Source organism: Elgaria multicarinata, chromosome 2 (genome assembly GCF_023053635.1).
Source record: "Elgaria multicarinata webbii isolate HBS135686 ecotype San Diego chromosome 2, rElgMul1.1.pri, whole genome shotgun sequence".
NCBI classification, from domain to species: domain Eukaryota; kingdom Metazoa; phylum Chordata; class Lepidosauria; order Squamata; family Anguidae; genus Elgaria; species Elgaria multicarinata.
This window is the reverse complement of record NC_086172.1, coordinates 13,168,262-13,189,305: the sequence shown is the minus strand read 5'-3', so window position 1 is coordinate 13,189,305 and position 21,044 is coordinate 13,168,262. Positions and strand designations below refer to the sequence as shown.

Sequence of the window (21,044 nt, the reverse complement as noted above, 5' to 3'; positions counted from 1 at the left end):
TATATGACCTTGTTTCTAACTGGCCATTACAGAACCTTAAGTCAACATCCAAAAAGTCAAGCTAGCTATCTACGTTTGGCTGCTCCTGTATTAACTTTATACTGTCCATCCCATTCATTGCATTAAATTCTTTATCTGCTTCTGTTGCTGTTCATTTTATAATTATATCATCTATATACCAATACAGGATAATGTCAAGGTCAATAAAGCATCTTTCAATAGAGTTCATATATGCAATGGACAGTAATGGTGCCAGCTGATTTCTCATTGCTAAGACACCATTTCTTTGAAAACATTACACTGTAATCATGCAGCTATCAATCCATCAATGTCCTCAATAGGAAGCCGTGACAATACATCAAGTGGTATTTCTCCTTTAATAACTATTCTTATGAAAAATATCCCTGTGTACACAAAGGGTACAGTCCAATGGGGTGTTTATACCCTCGCTAATTCCATTATGCCCTGCCAATTCTACTGAGCAAGCAGCCCCTGTGCTCGCATAACAGCAATTTACTGTTTCCGGGCCACAGAAATGCTTGTTTCTTGAAGGAGGCAGGTTGGCAGCACTTGTATAAGGGAGCTCTGCAGACCTGCCTCCTTTCAGAAATTAGTGTTTCTGCTTGTTTGGGGGCTTTCCCTAGGAAGTGCTAAATTTCCCTAGTGTAAGTGCTGAGTCCCGCTCGAGCAACAGAATTGGTGGGATCCAAGAGAATCAGCAGAGCGTAAGTGCCCCATTAGATTTTGCCCAAAGTTCTTATATAGCACAGAGAAAATTAGGCTAGAGTACTTCTCACTGAAATTTATTGTTTGTGTGAAAGAGCAGTCAGTCATATGAGTCCATCACTTGCATTCTAAAATTAGCTGTTTGTATGAGCTGGCCTGTTACTCATGCTTAGAACAGATTGAGAGAATTGGGTGACAGGAAAAGATAGAAGAAGAGTGCTTACCATGCAAGCTTGTGAAAGGAGTGTAATGTAAGAATATCAATGGGTTGTTGTAGCTGGTGGAGGTGGAGTGTTCTCCCATGAGGTGCATGTTTTTTTGCCTACCTAGTACAGATTTGTGTTAAGAAATCTGTTTCCTCAATCTGATTGTCTCTTTCTAGCAGCAGTGTTTTTTTACTGTATCAAGATTCAAAGTATATTCAGATGAAGTAGGATTGACTATACAGAAAGGAAACTCTCGAGACAATCTTTTGAGGTTGCAGGCAAGATAGTCTACGTCCCTTCATTGGGTCCAGCCTAGTGTATTTAGATGAACAAATAGAATGGACACTTCATGGTTGGTTAATACAATTCCACTTTTCCTGTATTAGAAATCAAATCAAACGCTACTGGCCATTTTTAAACTTTAATTAGCTGACGTAATTTTAAAGGCCTTTTCACTTTTCAAGATATTTTTAAGAGTTTCCACATTCTTTTGTTCTTGGCAGGTGATGATTCTTCATTGAGTAACACTGGACTTGTTGATGGAGCAGATATATTTGTGTGGAATGGAAAAGAGGTAAAAAAAATCCTTGGTCTTGTGAATGGGGAAAATGTATTTTGACAACTTTTAAAAGTTTATTTAAATCTTCAGTTATATTATACACTAGCAATTCATTTCGGAAGTCCTAATTTCATTTCCTTGTGGTAGGATAATGATGATGATGATGATATTTCTATACCGCCCCATAGCCGAAGCTCTCTGTTTGCAGTTTACAAAAGATTTATACAGTAAAAATTAAAAAACAATATACAGAATTTAAAAACATAAAAACAGACAACATATAAAGACAATATCCATTTAAAAACAACTTTGAACTTTCAGCCAGACCTGGTCTGGGGTCAATTAAACTCAACATATGCTGTTAAATGCCTGGGAGAACAGAAAAGTCTTGACTTGGTGCCAAAAAGATAATAATGTTGGCGCCAGGCGGGCCTCAGCAAAATCATTCCATAATTGGGGGACCACCACTGAGAAGGCCCCCTCCTTTGTGGCCGTCCTCTGAGCTTCCCACGCAGAGGAGGACCTTAGATGTTGAGCATAGCGCATGGGTAGGTTCATGTTGGGAGAGGCATTCCATCAGGTATTGTGGTTCCAAGGCATGTAAAACTTTATAGGTTAAAACCAGCACCTTGAATCAGGCTCGGAAACGTGCAAGCAGGCCAGAGTCGGTCTTATATGTTCAAACCTCCTGGTCCTTGTTATTAATCTCACTGCCGCATTTTGCACAAGCTGGAGCTTCTGGACCGTCTTTAAAGGCAGCCCCGCATAGAGTGCATTGCAGTAATCTAACTTGGAGATTACTAGAGCATAGATAACCGAAGCCAGGTTATCCCTGTCCAGATAGGGGCGTAGCTGGGCCACCAACTGAAGTTGGTAGAAGGCACTCCATGCCACTGAGGCCACCTGAGCCTCAAGAGACAGAGATGGTTCTAAAAGAACCCCCAAGCTATGAACTTGCTCCTTCAGGGGGAGTGCAACCCCATCCAAAACAAGTTGAACACCCTCCATCTGGTCAGAAGAACCACCCACCACCAGCATCTCAGTCTTGTCTGGATTGAGTTTAAGTTTATTAGCCTTCATCCAGTCCATTGTCGCAGCCAAGCACTAGTTCAGCACATCCACAGCCTCACCTGATAAAGATGAGAAGGAGAAACAGATCTGCATGTCATCAGCGTACTGATGACAACATACTCCAAAGCTCCGGATGACCACACCCAATGGTTTCATGTAGATGTTGAACAGCATGGGGGGCAAGACAATGCTCCCCAATCACCACCTTCTGGAGCCAACCCACCAAGTAGGAGCAAACCACTGCAATGCAGTACTTCCCACTCCCAACTCAGACAGTCGTCCCAGAGGGATACCATGGTCGATAGTATCAAAAGCCACTGAGAGATCAAGGGGAATCAACAGAATCACACTCCCCCGGCTGTTTCAATGCCAAAGCCAGGCCTGAAACCTGGTTGAAATGGATCCAGATACTCAGTCTCATCCAAGAGAGTCTGGAGCTGGCCTGCAACTACCCATTCAAGGACCTTGCCCAGGAATGGAACGTTTGCCACTAGCCTATAATTATTAAGATTTTCTGGGTCCAGTGAAGATTTCTTCAGGAGTGGTCTCACTGGTGGCCTGGACCACTCCCACTTACAAGAGGCAATAATCAGTTCCCTGGCCCATATGGCTGTTCCATCCCTGCTAGCTTTTATTAGCCAAGAGGGGCAAGGATCCAATATGGAGGTGTTTGCACGAACCTGTCCAAGCACCTTGTCAACATCCTTGAGCTGTACGAACTGAAACTCATCCAAGAAATCAGGTCAAGGCTGTGCTCTGGATACCTCACTTGATTCACCAGCTATAATACTGGAGTCTAAGTCCTATCGGATGCCAAAGATTTTATTCTGAAAGTGCCTAGCAAATATATTACAGTGGGCCTCAGATGGCCCCCGGACAGCTCTGAAAAGCTCTGCTGGGCAGCAGATTGATGATTTGATATTGGCAGCAAGGTACTGTTTTTTGCCACCCTCACTGCCCCTGAATATACCTTACTATAGGCACGTATCCACTAAGAGTTCTTTGCCATCTGCACTCAAGCTGCCTCCTATTTTGTTTCATCGCTCTCAGCTTTGGGGTATACCATGGACCCATATGAGCTCTACTCAGGAGAGGGCACTCAGGAGCAATCGTCTCAACTGCCCAGGTCATTTCTGCAATTCCACAGATCAACCTGGGTTTTGACAGGAGCACCAGCCCTATCAGCTGGAAATCTCCCCAGAGGGGGCAGACCATCTTAATAGGTCCCCCACCCTTGCAAAGGGGAAAAGCAGCTGTAAGTGTAAACCAGAGCAAGCAGTGATTTGACCATGACACTGTCTCCATGTCCAGTTGCGAAAACCAGGTCTAGAGTATGTTCTGCTGCATGCGTTGGGCCGGTGGCATGTTATTATTTATTTATTTATTTATTTATTTAAAACATTTATATCCCGCCCTATATTATTAAGATCTCAGAGCGGTGTACAGATAAAAGCATACAGTATAAAACAATAAATACTGTATGCACAGTTAAAAACAAACAGTCCCATGGTTGTCATGGAGACCATGAAATCCTGGGCTGAATGTTGACACCCCCAGAACCAGCAGTCTGGGGGAATCTCAGCAGTGCACCCAAGACTCACCTAGGGAGTCTGTTGAGCAGCAGGGTGGTGGGTACACCAGCAGAATCCCTAATCTGTCCCGCTGACTCAAAATAAGGTGCAAACACTCCAGACCAGTAGTCACATGGACAGGGAGCTTGCAGAGGGAGATGGAGTTCCTATAGACCATAGCAACCCCCTCCCCAGCCCTGAGGTCTACCCTGATACTGACCCAAGTACCCTGGTGGGCCTAGCTGGGAGAGACTGACTCCTCCCTGCTCATCCACCCAGGTCTCGGTTATACATGCCAGATCAGCTGCCTCATCCACAGTTAAGTCGTGAATGGTCTTATTATGCACCGATCTCGCATTTAAAAGCAGCATTCAGAGACCTGAGGGCTAGCTGATAGGGTAACCAACAAACTTGCGGTTGCAGGCAGGACTGGAACATGGCACAACCATTAACTGTCTGGACCGTGTTCCCCTTACCAAGAAGTTCTCCCAACACCATATCTCCCTCTACCTGTCATGACACTGTTTGGGGGGCCCTCAAGTCGTCAGGCAGTGCTTCTATTATTCCTGGCCCCTTGCTCTGCTTCTATCATTCCTGGGTCATTTATTTTTCTTGGTAGAATACATGCTTGCACACTATGCCCATTGGATATGTATTCTTTTTTTTTAAGCTGTGACCACAGTAGTTCACCACACAAGGGGGTCAACACCCTTAGCTAAATCCCCATGAGCCTACTTCTCTCCCCTGCAGGTGCGGAGAAAGTACACCAGGACTATCCCGAAAATGGGAGGTTTCTGTGCATCTCCCATATTTCTATCCCACATTCTGCACTGTGCTATTTGCTTGAAATCTGGATCTTGAGTAATTTACAGCAGGGGGGGGGGGGACTTGATGGGGATATAGGAGAAGACCACAGACTTCCAGTTTCCTAGATGTCCCTATTGAACTACTTCCATGCGCTCCAGGGGAGAGGAAGGGGAGAAGTAATCCTTATGATGGGAAAGATTTTGCCCTAAATTATATTCTTAGAATGCCAATAGCCATAGATTAATGAAGTGCATTAAAATAAATCTGCTTCACATCATCATGTTTTAGTAATCTCACCAGATAGATAGTTATGGTCGTTTAATTGTTAAAATATGTAACATTAGCTTTGTAAATACTTTCCTCTGACAAAAAATTAGTACTTTTCTGTTTCTTCAGTTATGTTTTTCAGAACAATTGCATATGTGTAGTCACCAACACATGGTTGCAGATTTTGTGCTTTGCATGTTCTGTGAAAGTCCCATTTAATGAAGGGAATAAAGCAAAATTGCCTTATATCGCTAAACTAAAATTGCTGAAACCATCAGTATTGTGTAATCTGAAATGTGACTTTATTGGCTTTGAAATCAGTTAAGTCTTGGCAGACAGACTTGTCAACTGCTCACTGATAATTACTTGTTCATTTTTTACTACCACAGTACAATGTTTCAGAATATTCATTAAAATAATATATTAGTTAGAAAACTAGATCATATGCTCCATGCAGCGTACAAGAAAGATTATAGTTCACCAACGACCAAGTTCTGCAGTTGAAGTTAATTTCCTGAAATGTGCTCCCATTATCTTTTTTCAAATCATTCTATTTTGTTTCCATAGGTTGATGGAGTGGAGGTTCAGATTGGCATTGACCATGAACCTGTTCTCATAAATGTTCTTCGTTTAGCTGGACATAATGAAGGGCGAAAAGGACAACAATTTATGGAATCCCAGCATGTATTTTCATGTAGTTCAAGCCTGGGAATTGTTCATGATGCTTTAACGTCACCTAAAGGGATTATCTTAAAGAACCATTCAGGGTCTAATAAAGAAGCTGAGAACTGGAAAGTCATTCCTGAAGAAGATATGAAGAAGACTCTCAGGAATGTTGGCCTTACCGATGGAAGCTCAATACTGGTGTTAGATAGCCATGACCAAAGGTAAGTGTTGCAACTTGGTTCCCGATTAAATAGCAATTCTCCTTCCTGATTTTATTGTCTAATTCAGTTCTGGAAAGCTATTTGGCAAGTCAAGTGGGGATCTTTTGTCCACTATCTCTGGAGCTCAGAGTTGGTAATAATAATTGTCAAGCAGAAGCAAAAAATAAAAAAAAATCTGCAGCAGATGTAGCAAAGGATTGATCGAAGGGTCAGTGGTGCCCTCTTTCCTCTTTTTCCATTCCCAACTTGCTCTTGGCTCCAGAGCATCACTAATCTATGTGGTCTGTGGCAGAGATGTGGCCAAGTAATGTAGTCTGAAGATGTTAGACGGAATATGTGGTAAAGGCTAGTACTGCTGAGAAACAACGTATATGAACAATGGGTGTGTAAAGACTTGACAATGGTATATAACTGAATTAGGCTGAAATGTGTATTTCTGAATCAGGTTTCCTTTTCCAACATTTCCTTTGGACTTTTTAGTGCTGGAGCTTTCTACCAAGATGCTTAATTTATTCTCCCTCTTTATTATCAGTTTTTCCCTCATAGGTCTGCTTCTGTGAGAAAACTTATATTTAATCATTCTCGTCCCCACATTTATTTCCTAAAAGCATTGTTATGGAAGAGTTCTTGTGTCATTTTTAAATCGTTTTATACTTTCGTTTTTCTTCATTTCATAGTACAAATGGAGTGTGATATGGGAATGCATATCTTCGATGCTAGAGCTTCTTTGTTGGCCCTCTTTGCATTAGTATTCATATAGAATATGACAACCAGTTTTACCTGGAAATAAGTTTTGGATTATGTGGAGTTGTACTGGGAGTTAAGTCATCCGGATGGATTTCTCTGGAGTTGGCATTCATGGGATCTGCTTTCAGAACTGTCTCTTGGCAACTGTCCCAGTGTACAAACTAATACGTGCCACAACTGTGCTAATTTAATCAGCTATGGGCTGAGTTTGTAATATGAATGCCAGCAGTGTATGCTGAAGAATGGCACACATTGTCTTTCAGCACATAGTCACAATCAAACTAATGCCCCAAATTCAGTGGTGGCATTAATCACACAGTTAGCTCAACCAACAGCAGTAAGGCTAAAAGTGACCAAAGACTGGCTTGAAGTTAAGGTACCATAGCTAGGCACCAAAGAGTTTCTTCAGATTCACTCAAGGACTTGGGCATGCCCAGTGGGATTTTTACTTCCTTCCTTTGAACATATCAGGAATTGCTATTAAAAATCTCATCAGTTTCAAAAGCAGATTGCTATATAATATGCCTAGGGCTGGGGGTATACTGTTCAAGCAATCTTGACTCAAAGACTCCTTGGGCTCACAGAACTATTTGTGAAGTTCTTGGGATCCTGGCCTATGGGATGAAAGGGTTGTATGAATTTGTACTAATTGAATTTTATTTCTAATTTAGAATATTTTTGGAGTGCCCCTGCACTCAATGAATGCTTTGAAGCAACATACAATAACAACTGAAAGATTAAATTACATTAAAATAAGTGTATATGCAACCAGCCTTCAGTCTACATCATTCTCCCTTAGCCCAAATCTCATTGGAACATAAACTTGTTTAATAGTATCTGACTAATTAATAGTTAATTAAATAACGAGAGGAGGAGCAGAAAAAAAGAAAAAAAGCCCTCATAAGAATATGATGTCGACTAAAACCAGATTTAAAATGTGTGACACTTGTATATACTGTGTCTTTCGCAGTATTGTCTTGATGAACAAGGCTGAAATACAAAATATGTGACTGATATTTGCAAGAAAAGTTTATCCTATCTTGCTGGCCATTTAGTTATATAGATAAGTACAAGTGTTCAGAACACATTTTCCTGCAGTCTGTCTTATATGTGGTGCACAATTATGCATTCTAAGCATGTGTTGTTTGCAGCATGGTGAATGTGGCAGGCGGCAATTTGACTGCTTTTACGCATGATATCAGCTGGTTACAAGTAAAAAATTTCTGTAGTTTGGAGGCTGAAGAGATGCAAGTTAAAATTACTGCAACTATTGAAACAGTAAGTAAAGGAATTGTGATTGTGCATGGCTCTGAGAGACATCATCTCCTGTGATTCATTTCCTTCCATTCAGTCCAGCCTAGATCAGCTATTTTATTTTATTTTATTTTACATTCTAACTTGTCCCGTTATAGAAAGCTGTTTCCTTTGTTATTTTGGCTTGTATTTTTAGATGGTTATAGGGAAGAAAGAAATGACCAGAAGATTGCATGTGTTTGTAACATGCATATTGTTAGCTGTGGGTCTGAGGGCTGATTCACGCCTCAATTTTTCAATTAGGAAAATTGAACCCCAGTTTAAGGTGCAAATACGTGTGTGGTACTGTCTGTTCTGACTGGGTACCTATCGCTTGGTGTGCGCGCACACACACACACACACAAACCCTGGACAAGTTAAAAAACGGTTTCAGTAAATACTCTTTAACTGCCGGAGAAAAATAAGATGCAAGATTATTTTTAAAAAATATAGAAATATTTGCATTGTATAACTCAGAAAAACAATAAAATATGAATTCTTTCTATATAGCTTGCTTATTTTTATATATTCATTTTATTTATGTATTTATTTAGAATATTTTTTTATACTTCTCTTTAACGAAAAAGGCTCCCAGAGTGGCTTACAAATAATCAGTGAAAGAAGGCTGCCCACAGCATTTCTAAAAAGTCTAAAAAATCTAAAAAAGTCTAAAAAATCTAAAAAGTCGTGGCATGCAAGGAAAAAGGAAGAGGGAGGGTAGAGAGAAAAAAGTCAAGGCTTTCAGCAGGGCTGGTGGAATCGCCCTGCTTCCCCCGCTCATCTTCCTCAGCACAGCTCACTGGAATGGCTGCTGATGGTGACAGTTGAGGGAGGATGAGCTGGTAGAATGGCGTCTCTCTCATCTCCCTCAGCACGATCTCATTTTTTTGTTTGGGTTATTTATCGTAGCATATATTAGAGACCTTTTCGCAGCCAGAAATGAAATTCTTGGCTGTTAATAGCTTTGACATTTTTCTACCACCTATTGAAAGAGGTGCTTATATTAATAACTGCAAAGTGAAAGACAACTCACAAAACCCATTTTTCTCTAACCCCTTCTCCCCCAGGTCCCTCTGAAAACCAAGTGAAAGATTTCTTTGCCCTATTTGGGGTGATTCTTCTCATAGCAGTTCTATGTGACACAGCCCACACTGTGCAGGAAAAAACCCTGGAGAGGGTTTTCAGGGGACTGGAAGGGCGAGAGAAAGATTGATTGTGTGAGCTGCAACCATAGGATATAACTCAAAGTCTGCATTCCTTTGCTATATCGTTTCCTGCTCCACAACAAGTGGGTTTTTCTTTTTCTTTTTTAGGTGATGGCAGATATCAAAATTAAAGCAATAGAGGAAATGCAGTTGGACAAGGAGCTAGGTAAATTAGTTTTACCTCTTTTATTTTATTTGGTTGAATTGTTATTTTAACGTTGTTGAAGACTTTAAATATAAAAGAGGGTTAAATGTTAATAGGTTAGAGTGCATTCAGATCTAGCAAAGGCTCCCAGTAGAGGAAGGCAGGAGACGACTTTTGCCAATCTGCCCTTCTGCTTGCAGTTCCCATGCCACAGTTTTTCAGAGGGCACAGAAGCAAAAATTGCCTTGCTGCTGCTTCCTCCAGCAGGAACATTCTGTAAATGCAATTCCACTCACAGAAATGCTAAATCCAGCTCAATGATTCCTTTCTTTGGTGGTAGATAAAAAATTAAAACGTGAGTTTCTCTCAGTTTTAACAGATATATTTCTTAGTCCAATGCTCAGCTTAGTATTGTGTGGATTAGCATTGCACAAAAATGATATTGTGTGCACAGGAATTTTTAATTTCTGTTACTGTACAGACGTGCACCTGTAGGATTAAGACACAGGGATCGAACAACCTTCTACTGCTTAAATGCCTGAACATTGTAATCATTATAAAGGCAAAGTCTGTCCCAACCAGCTGAAATTTGGTGCAGAGAATTTATGCCATAGGTGGGCAGGCCACAGTCCAGCTGCCTCATGTGGCACTTGGCCACTCTCAGTGCAGCTTGCGGAGTTCCACCCCTCCCCTCCCCAGTCAATCAACCATCAGCTGGGCTATGGAGAATAGACCACTGTTCCAGTGCCGTAATTAGCAAGGAAATCACAATCTTGATCGGCATCTCAACTGGCGGTGAGGGCCTTTAACCTCACCCCCTTACGTGATCGTGATGCAACCCATATCCCTACTGAGATCAGGATTGTGAGGGAGGAAACTGTGTGTGTGTGCATGTAGGCAGGCTGTCAGCGTTTGTATTTACGTATGTCTTGGGGAAGTGTCTGTGTATCGGCTTGTTACTGTGGAGAACAAAAATTCTTCCTAATCCTGAGGTAGATGAAACTTCATAGAGCTGTGTTTATTCCATCGTTGTCCTTTTTTCTCATGTTGCAGTAAACATTAGCTGTCTCAGACCCATTAGCAAAAATGGAAAACTTCTCTGTCCAGGTAAGGTCATGAAGTCATCATCCTAGTAAAATTTATGCAGTTATATGGCATAGGCTCAGCTCCGCCACCCCCTCTCCCCACTAAAAGTAGCTCTGTGTGATGAGCTAACAGTTTGTTTTATCTATGTTAATTGCATCTTCCTCCCTCTTTAGTCCTGGGGTTGCATTGCATATTACATTTTTCATAATGGAAAGAATCTTTGGGGAAGTATGACTATTGTGGCACAAGTACTTTTCCTGTAGAAAGTACACAGTTTAGAGAGCTGATGAATGTAGCAGTGGATAATTGTCATATAGAAAAATGTGATGCAAGAAGATTGCCTGAAAAAGGACCTCAAAGCCATCCAATGGACTCCAGCCCTCACCGTGTATTTAACTACCCTTCAAACAGGTCACATGTTTTTCCTTAATCCTCTTAACCACACTAAAAGTGTTGCAGAGGAGGTGTTTGAGGATTGCTGTATTCCAACATAATTAGACATTATATGAACAACTATGTGGTTCCATCTCCACATTTTATGAATTATAGAAGAGGATGGAGCACTGCAGGGAGAATCAGTGGGCGGAGGATAGTGTAGCTTAATCCCTGTCACAGTCATTGATTCACCTCTCCAAATGACCGCCCCCCCGCCCCCGGGGTGTGTGTCCCCTACTAGCCTGATTTCAGAGAAATCAGGGGGAAATATTTCTTAAAAAACTGGGGATAGATTTACAGATCAGTTGCAGGGAGACCTGATGGGTAAGATACCTGATGAAACACCTCTCTCAACCTGAACATACCCGGACATTACAATCAACATCTGCCCTCCCCCCACCCCCGCTCTGCCCACCCACCCCCAAAGTGCCACCTCTAAGGGGGCTTGGACAGTGGCAAAAAGGGAGAAGGGCTTTTCAGCAGTGGCACCCCAACTTGGAACGAGCTCCCCACCAAGGCCTGTCTGGCGCCGACACTGGCACCAGGTAAAGACTACCCTCCACTCCCAGGCATTTAAAGGTATATGATGAGGCATCTATGTCTGCTGTTTTAGAACAGGTCTAATAGGAAAAACATTGCTTATTTAATTTGTTTTTAGGTGTTTACATTGTTTTAATTTTTCTATGCTAAAATTTTAGACTATGTTTTTATTAGTGTGTGTGTGTTTAATTGTTGTAAACCACCCAGAGAAATTTGGCTTATGGGGCAATATAGAAATGGGTGTTTTCACACAACACACAAAGCCATGGTTAGTCTGCTAACCCTTTTGCAGCAAATGGTTAGTGAGCGTGTTCAAACTATGGTTATGTAGCCACCATGGTTAGGAATGGGTCACAAGACACACTAAAGCTATATTGTTTAGCTCAAAGTGCTTAACCACAGTGTTGTCTGAACATGGTCAAAGAAATTAATAATTAGTGGCAAAAGCACACCCAACTTCTTCCTTGAAAGTGTGCCCCACCCCTGCCCTCTATTACTTTAGAGTATTGTGAACAAACTGAGGCTGAGTATTCTGTGTTTCCTTAGTATGCTTTTAGTCCTTGGATTGGGCACACCATTAGCATGGTGTGGACAGCTGCAGGGAGGAAGCCTATGTGTGCAAAACTATTTGCATGTAGGGTACTCTCTGAAGACAAAATGAAAGTGGAAGCTCTCCTGCCTAGTACTTAACACTTGCTTCTCAATATTGCTAATCTCTGAATCATAGAACAGTAGAGTTGGAAGGGGCCTATAAGGCCATCGAGGCCAATTCCCTGCTCAACGCAGGGATCCACCTCAAAGCATCCCTGGCAGATGGCTGTCCAGTTGTATCTTGAAGTATAAACTGGCAACCTTTTACTGACTTCGGCTTAGAACTGTAGTCCAGCATCTTCATTATATCTGTTTCTGATGTTCAGGTGTGAATAATGAAGCTTATGTAGCTGAAACAACACTATCCACACATAAGAGGAAGGTTTCAGCAGACTTAAGGGAACCCCAGCATTTGCGTACATACAGAAAAGCTATACAACACTTCACACACACACACACACACACACACACACACGTATTAATAGGCAAAATTGATTGGTTCATTCAATATAGGGAGAACGAATGCGAGAAGAAATAGGAAAACTCCCCCGAAGTGCAAAATGTTTAAGTGGTGCTGGGGCAGTAAAAGGAGTTCAGTCTCAGTTTGCAAACTTGGAATGGGCCATAAATAAGCATATTACTACTTCATGGTCTCTGTGCATCACACCTTATGGGCTCTGCACCTTTGCAGAGCCACAACTCGGAAACTTCTATAGCTAAGGAGTGCTGTTTGGTGGGAAACCCTCCCCCACCGTCCTACTGTGCATGTCCAGAGGGGTTCCCACCCACCACCTCAGTTCTTTTTCAACCGCCTTGCTGGACCCATCTCAAGAAGCTTCTCTCCGATCACTTAGACAATCCTCTCTGGGGCACTTTAATCTTTATTTCTTTTCCTCGCTTATTTTTTCTAGTACTTCCTACGAAAAGATAAAAAAAACTTTCTTTTTTACCCTTTTTTCTCCCTTTCTCCCTACTGAGCGTTTCGGGCTTTGTCTCCTGAGCGCATGGCACTGAAGTCACCATTCAGGAAATGTGTGCGTTGTGGCACTAAATTACCCCCTGCTGATGGTCATTCACTTTGCCTAATTTGTTTGGGAGAAGGACGTATCGTTGATATGTGTGCTCATTGTATGAGATGTTCAAAACAAACCAGGTGCAATCACCCAGTCCATCTCAGAGCTATCCTTTGGGAGCAGAGCCTTCGTGCTGTCGCCCCAAAGAAACGGGCCATGAAATCCGCTCCTCATTAAGGATCCTTGACTCTAACCACGGGTCGATCGGATCAGCAGATGCCGAGCCGCTCCTTAGCAGCAACGGCTGCTCTTAACATATCTAAGAAGGCTAAATTACCTACGTTTTCTACAGATACAAGAAAAGAAAGGACTCTTCCAAACGACATCCAGAAACAAGGTGAGAGCTCAAAGAATGCCATCCTGCCATGTTCTCCTCTCTTGGATTTGCCAATTCAGAATGTATCGGTGCCAAGACAGTCGACACCAACCCCGCAGGTGCCACGTCCTGATGCCCCAGGACCACTCTCCGTGCTGACACCGCAACAGGCTTCACCCTCCTTGAGACAGGCCTATACGGCGTTGGTATCAGACGGCGAGATACGGGACCCGTTGCCAGGGCCTTCGCTGCATACTATCAATATGCAGCCCCACCACTCTCCGCAGCTCCTGCATCCTGCTCAGCCACTTTCACCGCAGTCGATGCACTTGCTGGAGTCCCTACACTATAGAGACAGATCCTCGGTTAGAGAAAGAGACTGGGACAGAGACTTTTTTTGGCCTCTTCCTCCCAACCAGCACTCATTCTATGATAACTGGCAAGCCCCGACAGACAGGGACTTCCATTACAAAAGAGCCCCCCTCTTGGAAGAAATTTTCAAAGTCAAAGTGCATCCTTGACTGCTTTGCCCCGCCAACCACCAGCTATGATTTTATGCCCATCCAAGCAACCGGCCTCTCCAAGGCTGCCACTGGTTCCTCTAAGGGGAGTTTGGCTTCATCTGCCAAGAATCCCACCACAGGAGCCTTCAATACTGAGGTAAAATTGAGCTCTAAACCACCCACTACCACCACCACCGAACTCTAATGTGCCAGGGGCTGTGACCGTGGGTCTCTCTCGTCCAAGTCAGTGGATGACTATGTCTTTGATTCCTCTTCAGTGGTCTCAATCCAGCCCTCAATATCATCCCCGGAGGATGCTGTGGATACAAATGATACAAATGATGGCACATCCCCATCACAAGACTTCTTCCACTTCACTGTCCAAGTGCTTCGTACGGCACAGGCATTGGACATAGAAACCCAACAACAGGCCCAAAAGGTACAGGACCCAGTCTTCGATATCATCTACACTGAAGCTGTGGCACCAGTCTCCATCCCATTCCTCCCGACCTTACAGCATACAGTGAAGCAGTCATGGAAAACACCTTCCTCAATGGCACCAAAGTCAAAAGGACTAGAATCTTTATGCAAGGTGCAAGACGAGGATGCTGGCTTCTTATTCACACATCCCAAGCCAAGCTCAATTATAGTTGAATCGTCACAAGGTAGGATGCAGCGTATACACGCACCCCTGACTGACAAGGTAGGCCAACGCTTAGATGTACTGGTAAGAAGGATATACTCCTCTGCTACCCTGGGGCTAAGAGGAGCGAATTATCAAGTCACTATGGCTCACTACCAATTATTTCTCTGGGAAAAGATTGGCTCCCTGTGCAATTATCTCCCTGATGACCAGAGCGAACTAGCCAGAGTCTTTCAGGATGAAAGTTTTCTTTATTATTATTCACGAAGTGCATGGCAGTCGTCTGCGCCTACCTATGGCGCTAAGGGGTTGAAGTATACCCATACTGACTGTTGATAGTAGCCTCCTCCCGGACATACTGTCTCTGGAGAGGCCACCAGTGAGGGAGGAAGCAGCAGCCAGGCACCTCTCCACCGTGCCTGGGTCCAGCTCCAGCTGAGAGCCCCCTCCCTCCTGCTACAACTGTCTCTGGAGAGGCCACCAGTGAGGGAGGAAGCAGCAGCCAGGCACCTCTCCACCGTGCCTGGGTCCAGCTCCAGCTGAGAGCCCCCTCCCTCCTGCTACCAACTGTCTCTGCAGAGGCCACCAGTGAGGGAGGAAGCAGCAGCCAGGCACCTCTCCACCGTGCCTGGGTCCAGCTCCAGCTGAGAGCCCCCTCCCTCCTGCTACCAACTGTCCCTTGAGAGGCCACCAGTGAGGGAGGAAGCAGCAGCCAGGCACCTCTCCACCGTGCCTGGGTCCAGCTCCAGCTGAGAGCCCCCTCCCTCCTGCTGTCACCTGTAACTGCTGAACTTTCCAACTAAGATTGTAGTGCCTGAATTTGCTTTCCTTTCCCCCCTCCTCCTCCTCCCTCTCAATCCCCTTTCCTTTTGTGTCATGTCTTTTAGATTGTAAGCCTGTGGGCAGGGACTGTCAAGAAATACCTTTGTAAGCCGCCATGAGAGCCTTTTTTGGCTGAATGGCGGCATAAAAATCCTTAAATAAAAATAAAATAAAAAATACCCTTCAAAAAGCAGTATCCACAGTGCAATCAGTTCTCAGCATCCAAGGCATGGGAAAGTCACAGATGACCCCAACCCAAAAGATCACCTTCATTGGCGCCGTCCTCAACACCAGGTCAGCAAAAGCATACCGTCCCCAATGCTGAGCTGATGTAATAGTAGCCTTCGCCTCCAGGCTCATTCAAGACCTGACCACGACTGCTTCCATGTCCAAGCATTGTTAGGACATATGGCTGCGATGGCCTCTGTCATCACATTGGCAAGGCTCCACATGAGGCCACTTCAGAAATGATTCTTCAAATGCTTCCTCAAATCATATGTAAACCACCCAGAGAGCTTCGGCTATGGGGCGGAATACAAATGTAATAAATAAATGTAATAAATAATTCCCATCAAAGGCCAACACAAGGAGGTTCCATGTTTGACTACCTGTCGACATCATGAACTCCCTTTGGTGGTGGACCAACCGCGGCAATCTACTCCAGGGCTTACCCTTCATCCCTCCTCCCCCTTCCTGAGTCCTAACACTGAATGCCCCCCAAAGGGGTTGGGGTGCGCATTGCAACCGCCTACAAACACAATGCCTCTGGTCACCTACTGCGACCAACGTGCACATCAACATTCTAGAACTCTTAGCAGTGCAGAAAGCCCTATTAGTTTTCAGAGACCACCTCTCTGGTCACCATGTCCTGGTCCACACCAACAACACCACGGTGCTATGGCACCTAAACCAACAGGAAGGAAGCTGCTCAACACACCTTCTTAGTCTCACCATGGACATCCTAAACTGGCGTGTCAAGAACAACTTTCAAATTTCAGCACTCCATATCCCCAGAAGGACCAACCTCCGAGCCGACATGCTCAGCAGAGAATTTTCCACATCCCATGAGTGGGAGCTCAGGCTCAACTCCTTTTGGCTCCTAGTGGGCAAATGGGGTCAGCTGAAAATAGATCTATTTGCATTTTCCTCACCCCTTGGTGGCCCTGACAACCGTGGTTCACCCCCACCCCACCCCGCTCGAGATGGCCAGAGGAGAATACACCCAACTGCCTCCTTCTCCAACCCTATGGATGAGGCACAGCGGAACTCTCCGCCATCCGGACATTCCATCCCTCTGCCTCACCGCATGAAGGATCCCTCCCTCATACCAGAGAAGATATGGAGCATTCTTTTAGAGGCCAGAAAACCAAGTACTAGACGAGCCTTTAAGGTGAAATGGGAAGCTTTTCTCCACTTAGCCAGACTCCACGATATCGACCCCCAAACAGACCCTATTGTGGGAATCCTTTTTTTCCTACACTTACTCTTTTAGAAAGCCATGATAACGGCTTATAAGCCTACTATTGAAGGGCACTCACCATTTTCCCATCCTCTTGCTTATCAATTCCTTAAGGGAATAAACAATTTCACTCCTCCTGTCCGAACCTGCATTCCTCAATGGAGCTTGTCGGTGGTACTCAAAACTCTTCTATCAAGATCCTTTGAATCTCTGGTCACCACCGACCTGAGACTGCTCACCTGGGAAGTGGCTTTCCTCATTGCCATCTCAACCTCCAGGAGAGCAGATGAACTCTGCGCCCTCCACATCGATGTTCCATTCCTCATTTTCCACAAGGATAAGGCCGTCCTCCATCCCAACATCTCCTTCCTTCTTAAAGTCGTAACAGAATTTCACGTTAATCAAGACATCATTTTACCTATCTTTTTTCCCTCTCGGTCCTCCCCACTGGAAAGAACTCGCCACACACTCAATGTCAGAAGAGCCTTAGCCTTCTACAAACCTCAAACATCAGATTTCCGTAGCTCCCCAAAACTGTTTGTATGCTATGGAGGGGCAAGGAAGAGACAGCCAGTCGCATTCCAAAAATTCACCTCTTCGATAGTTCACCCGGTCAGAATACCCTACCAGCTAGCGAACCTCAAAATTCGCAGTTCACTAATGGCTCATTCCACGTGGGCGATGTCAACGTTGACAGCCTTTGCTTACCTGAGTTGTGTCGGACTGCCACATGGTTGAAGCCGTTAACATTTATAACTCACTACCACCTCAACACCAGAGCTCACCAGGACTGCAACTTTGGATGAGCAGTCCTATATCCTATACTGCAGTAGCAATTAAGCGACACCTACCCTCCTCTGGTAAGTCAGCTTACTAATCTCCCATAATGTGTGATGCACAGAGACCACAAAGAAGAAAGACAGGTTGCTTACCTGTAACTAGTTCTTCAAGTGGTCATCTGTGCATTCACACAACAACAACAACAACAACACTGCCCCTCTTCAGTGTCTACATACCTTATGGACATCGATAGGGGTCCTTTCACCTCGACCTTGAGGTCAGCAAGTTGGTCTCCAGGAACTGAGGAGATGGGCAGGAACCCCTCTGGACATGTGCAGTAGGACTTTGGGGGAGGTTTCCCACCAAACAGCACTCCTTAGCTATAGAAGTTTCCAAGTCGTGGCTCTGTGCAGGCACAGAGCCTATAATATGTGAATACACAGGTGACCACTCAAAGAACTACAGTTACAGGTAAACAGCCTGTCTATCCAACACGTAAAACCACTGGGCCTTGTAAGTTCTAATTAACAATGACGTGTCCAGTGACCCAATCTTTCTAATTTAGACTGCTGACCAGTACATCCCAGAGAGACCATATAACACCGGTCTTAAAAGAATTGCACTGGCTGCCTATACACTTCCAGTCAGAATTCAGGGTGGTGCTAATGATGTTTAAAGCCCTAAATGGCTTGGGACCTTGATACTTGAGGGAGAGCCTCTCCTTATATATGTCCGCCCAAGACTTGAGATCTGTTGGAGAAGCCCTCCTCCGTGTCCCACCAACACAAGGCATACACTATGGTGGGACATGGGAGAGGGCTTTCTCTGTGGTGTCATGCCGACTGTGGAATGCCCTCCCCTTGGAGGCCCGACTGGCACCAATGCTGACTCTATTCCGACGCCAAGTAAAGACATGGCTTTTTAACAAAGCCTTTGATGGCTAAATTTACCAAGCTTGCACATTGTTTAAACTGTTTTAATTGCTTTTACTGCTTTTAAATTCTATATTGGTTTTAACTTGATTAATGGTTTAATTTGTTTTTAGCTGTGTATATTTTATTGTTGTATAATTTTATCTGTATGCCACCGTGAGATCCTAGTGATGTAGGGTGTGATAGAAATCTATAAATAAATAAATATGTATTGCAGTGCATTTTGGGGATTTCTTGCTTAATAGTATTGCATTAATAAGCAAAACTTTGTGTGCTCCTATTTTGAACTCCCTTAAGTTCCCGAGGATTATACTGTTAAAGAAGCAGAGCTGAAAATGGGAAGCTTGCTAGGACTATGCCCTGGAAAAGCTCCAACAGCCACTCAGGTAAAAGAAGCAATAAAGAAGGTTTTGCACAGTGTTATTTGTGTAAATATTTCTAACCATTCTTGTTCTTATCATTTTGTTAGTATTGAAAGTGACAGAATAGAATTAATGTTCCCTTGGTTGAAGTCCACATCTCAATGAAGTCATGCTAAACATTTAGTACACTGTTTTTGATGCACTTGGACTGTGTTGGCACACAGCTAGCATGCTAAATAATACTTTCTTTTTAGATTTATGCATAGCAGTGACTGACCTGTTATAGCTAGTCCTTTTAAAACTCAGCCGCCAACCACACCTTCTTAGAAATCCCATATCCAAAATCAGAAATCCCATTAAATAGAAGTCAGTAGGTTTTCAGAATTTATAATATCTGTGGCCGCCTTATAAGAGTTACATAATTTAATTGTGTCATGTTTATCCATTGCTTACTATTTGTAGGACATAAGAATAAATGAAGCTGCCTTTTAATGCCAGTATTTATGAACTCTGATGGGCATCAGCTCCCCCCATGGTCTTGGGAAGAGAAAAATCAATTCCTAACCCGCTATCTGGACATCCTTTTAACTCAGGGATGGGCAACTAGAGGCCTCCCAGATGCTTTGGCCTCTACAGCTCTCAATAGCCTTTTATCATTGGCTGTGCTGGCTAAAGGGCTTATGGGAGTTGTAGGTCAAAACATCTGAGGACCAGGGATTTCCCATCCCTACTTTAATTTGAGACTACGCCAGACTTTGAATCTGGAGCCTTTTGCAAGCAAAGTCTCTGCTCCACCACTGAGCTGTGACCCTCTCAATCTGTAAAAATACATAATGAAAGAAATTAAAATTAAATTGTTCTCAGTTTTAAATCTTAATTCAAGGCACCTTACAAATACTTAAATTCAAGTAATCGTATTTCAGACATGAATAGATTTTTGCCTAATCTGGCATGAGTAAGATTCTTCCTGAGATGATCAGGCAAGGAAGCTTTAAAAAAAAATTAGAAAACTGCTACTTTCCTGTTTTCTTTTCATTCTGGGTCACTGGGGGTGTCACAAATTCTCTTGGATTTATTTGCAAGGGTATACTATTGCATGCTGAATTATTGGTCGATTAAGAGGAAAGCATTACCGAGCAATCCTATGCATGCCAATTCAGAAATACAATTTGGTTCAGGGGGGCTTACTCCCAGGCAACTGAGTGTAGGATTGCACCCATAATCTGCAAGTATAGGAGGGGGTGGCAATCTCTAATCATGTGGGCTGGGGTGGATGGGAGTTGGTTCGCAACATCTGGAAGACCACAGCCTGCAAACTCCTGCTATATTTTCAGATTAAAGGTGCAATCCTATACACTCGTAGGAGTAACCCCCTGTTGGACTTACAGGTTCCCCAATTCCTGGTGTAGCGCATTTAAAACTAATAGAAGTTGTCTGCTGTCTTTCTCCTAGCTGTTCTTGCATTTTATTGTGGGCCATGACCTTCAATGTAGTCCAGAGATGGAGATAGTGTTGGAGGAAATGAGTACTGTAAGAGAGGTAAATACAGGAGCTATACATTCCATGCAAAATGTCTGCTGTATGAACTTTTCAGAATTGTATATAGCCGCTATGTTATTGTATTATGTTACTCTGCTGTTAAAATAGACAGAGGTTTAAAGTCGAATGCCCCAGTCTGGAGAAACAAATTATCCTTAGTTTATTAGGGCTACAAACTTTAGCCTGTCTAATCAAAGAACAGTCAACTTAGGTTCCAGTTGATTAATTGGGGGTGGGGGGAATTAGTTTTCATATTTATTGTAATAATCATATTGTTTTATTTTCAAAATTGTCTTGTAAGGGTTTGGCCCTAACAAGAAATAAAATAAAATGGGGCCATGAGACAAGGACACACTGTATCATTTCAGTTATTGGTTTGAAGCTATATTGGTTTGAGGGTATTGTAATCAGAAATAAAAAATAAAATACTAAACATTGGCTTGGATCCAAACATCACCTCCCACAAATGGGGGCAATCC

The 21,044-nt window shown here is 43.4% G+C and overlaps 1 protein-coding gene across 4 annotated transcripts in view; it reads left to right on the top strand.

Annotated features, from left to right (window-relative positions):
• USP40 (ubiquitin specific peptidase 40) overlaps nucleotides 1–21,044 on the top strand; it is a 72,119-nt gene that overhangs the window by 36,583 nt on the left and 14,492 nt on the right. For all 4 annotated transcript variants that reach the window (XM_063116037.1, XM_063116036.1, XM_063116038.1 and 1 more), the window contains 7 exons: nucleotides 1,436–1,506; nucleotides 5,775–6,094; nucleotides 7,993–8,119; nucleotides 9,448–9,505; nucleotides 10,538–10,591; nucleotides 18,962–19,050; nucleotides 20,479–20,565. In XM_063116037.1, coding sequence (XP_062972107.1) covers nucleotides 1,436–1,506; nucleotides 5,775–6,094; nucleotides 7,993–8,119; nucleotides 9,448–9,505; nucleotides 10,538–10,591; nucleotides 18,962–19,050; nucleotides 20,479–20,565 — 806 coding nt within the window. The remainder of the gene's footprint in view (nucleotides 1–1,435; nucleotides 1,507–5,774; nucleotides 6,095–7,992; nucleotides 8,120–9,447; nucleotides 9,506–10,537; nucleotides 10,592–18,961; nucleotides 19,051–20,478; nucleotides 20,566–21,044) is intronic.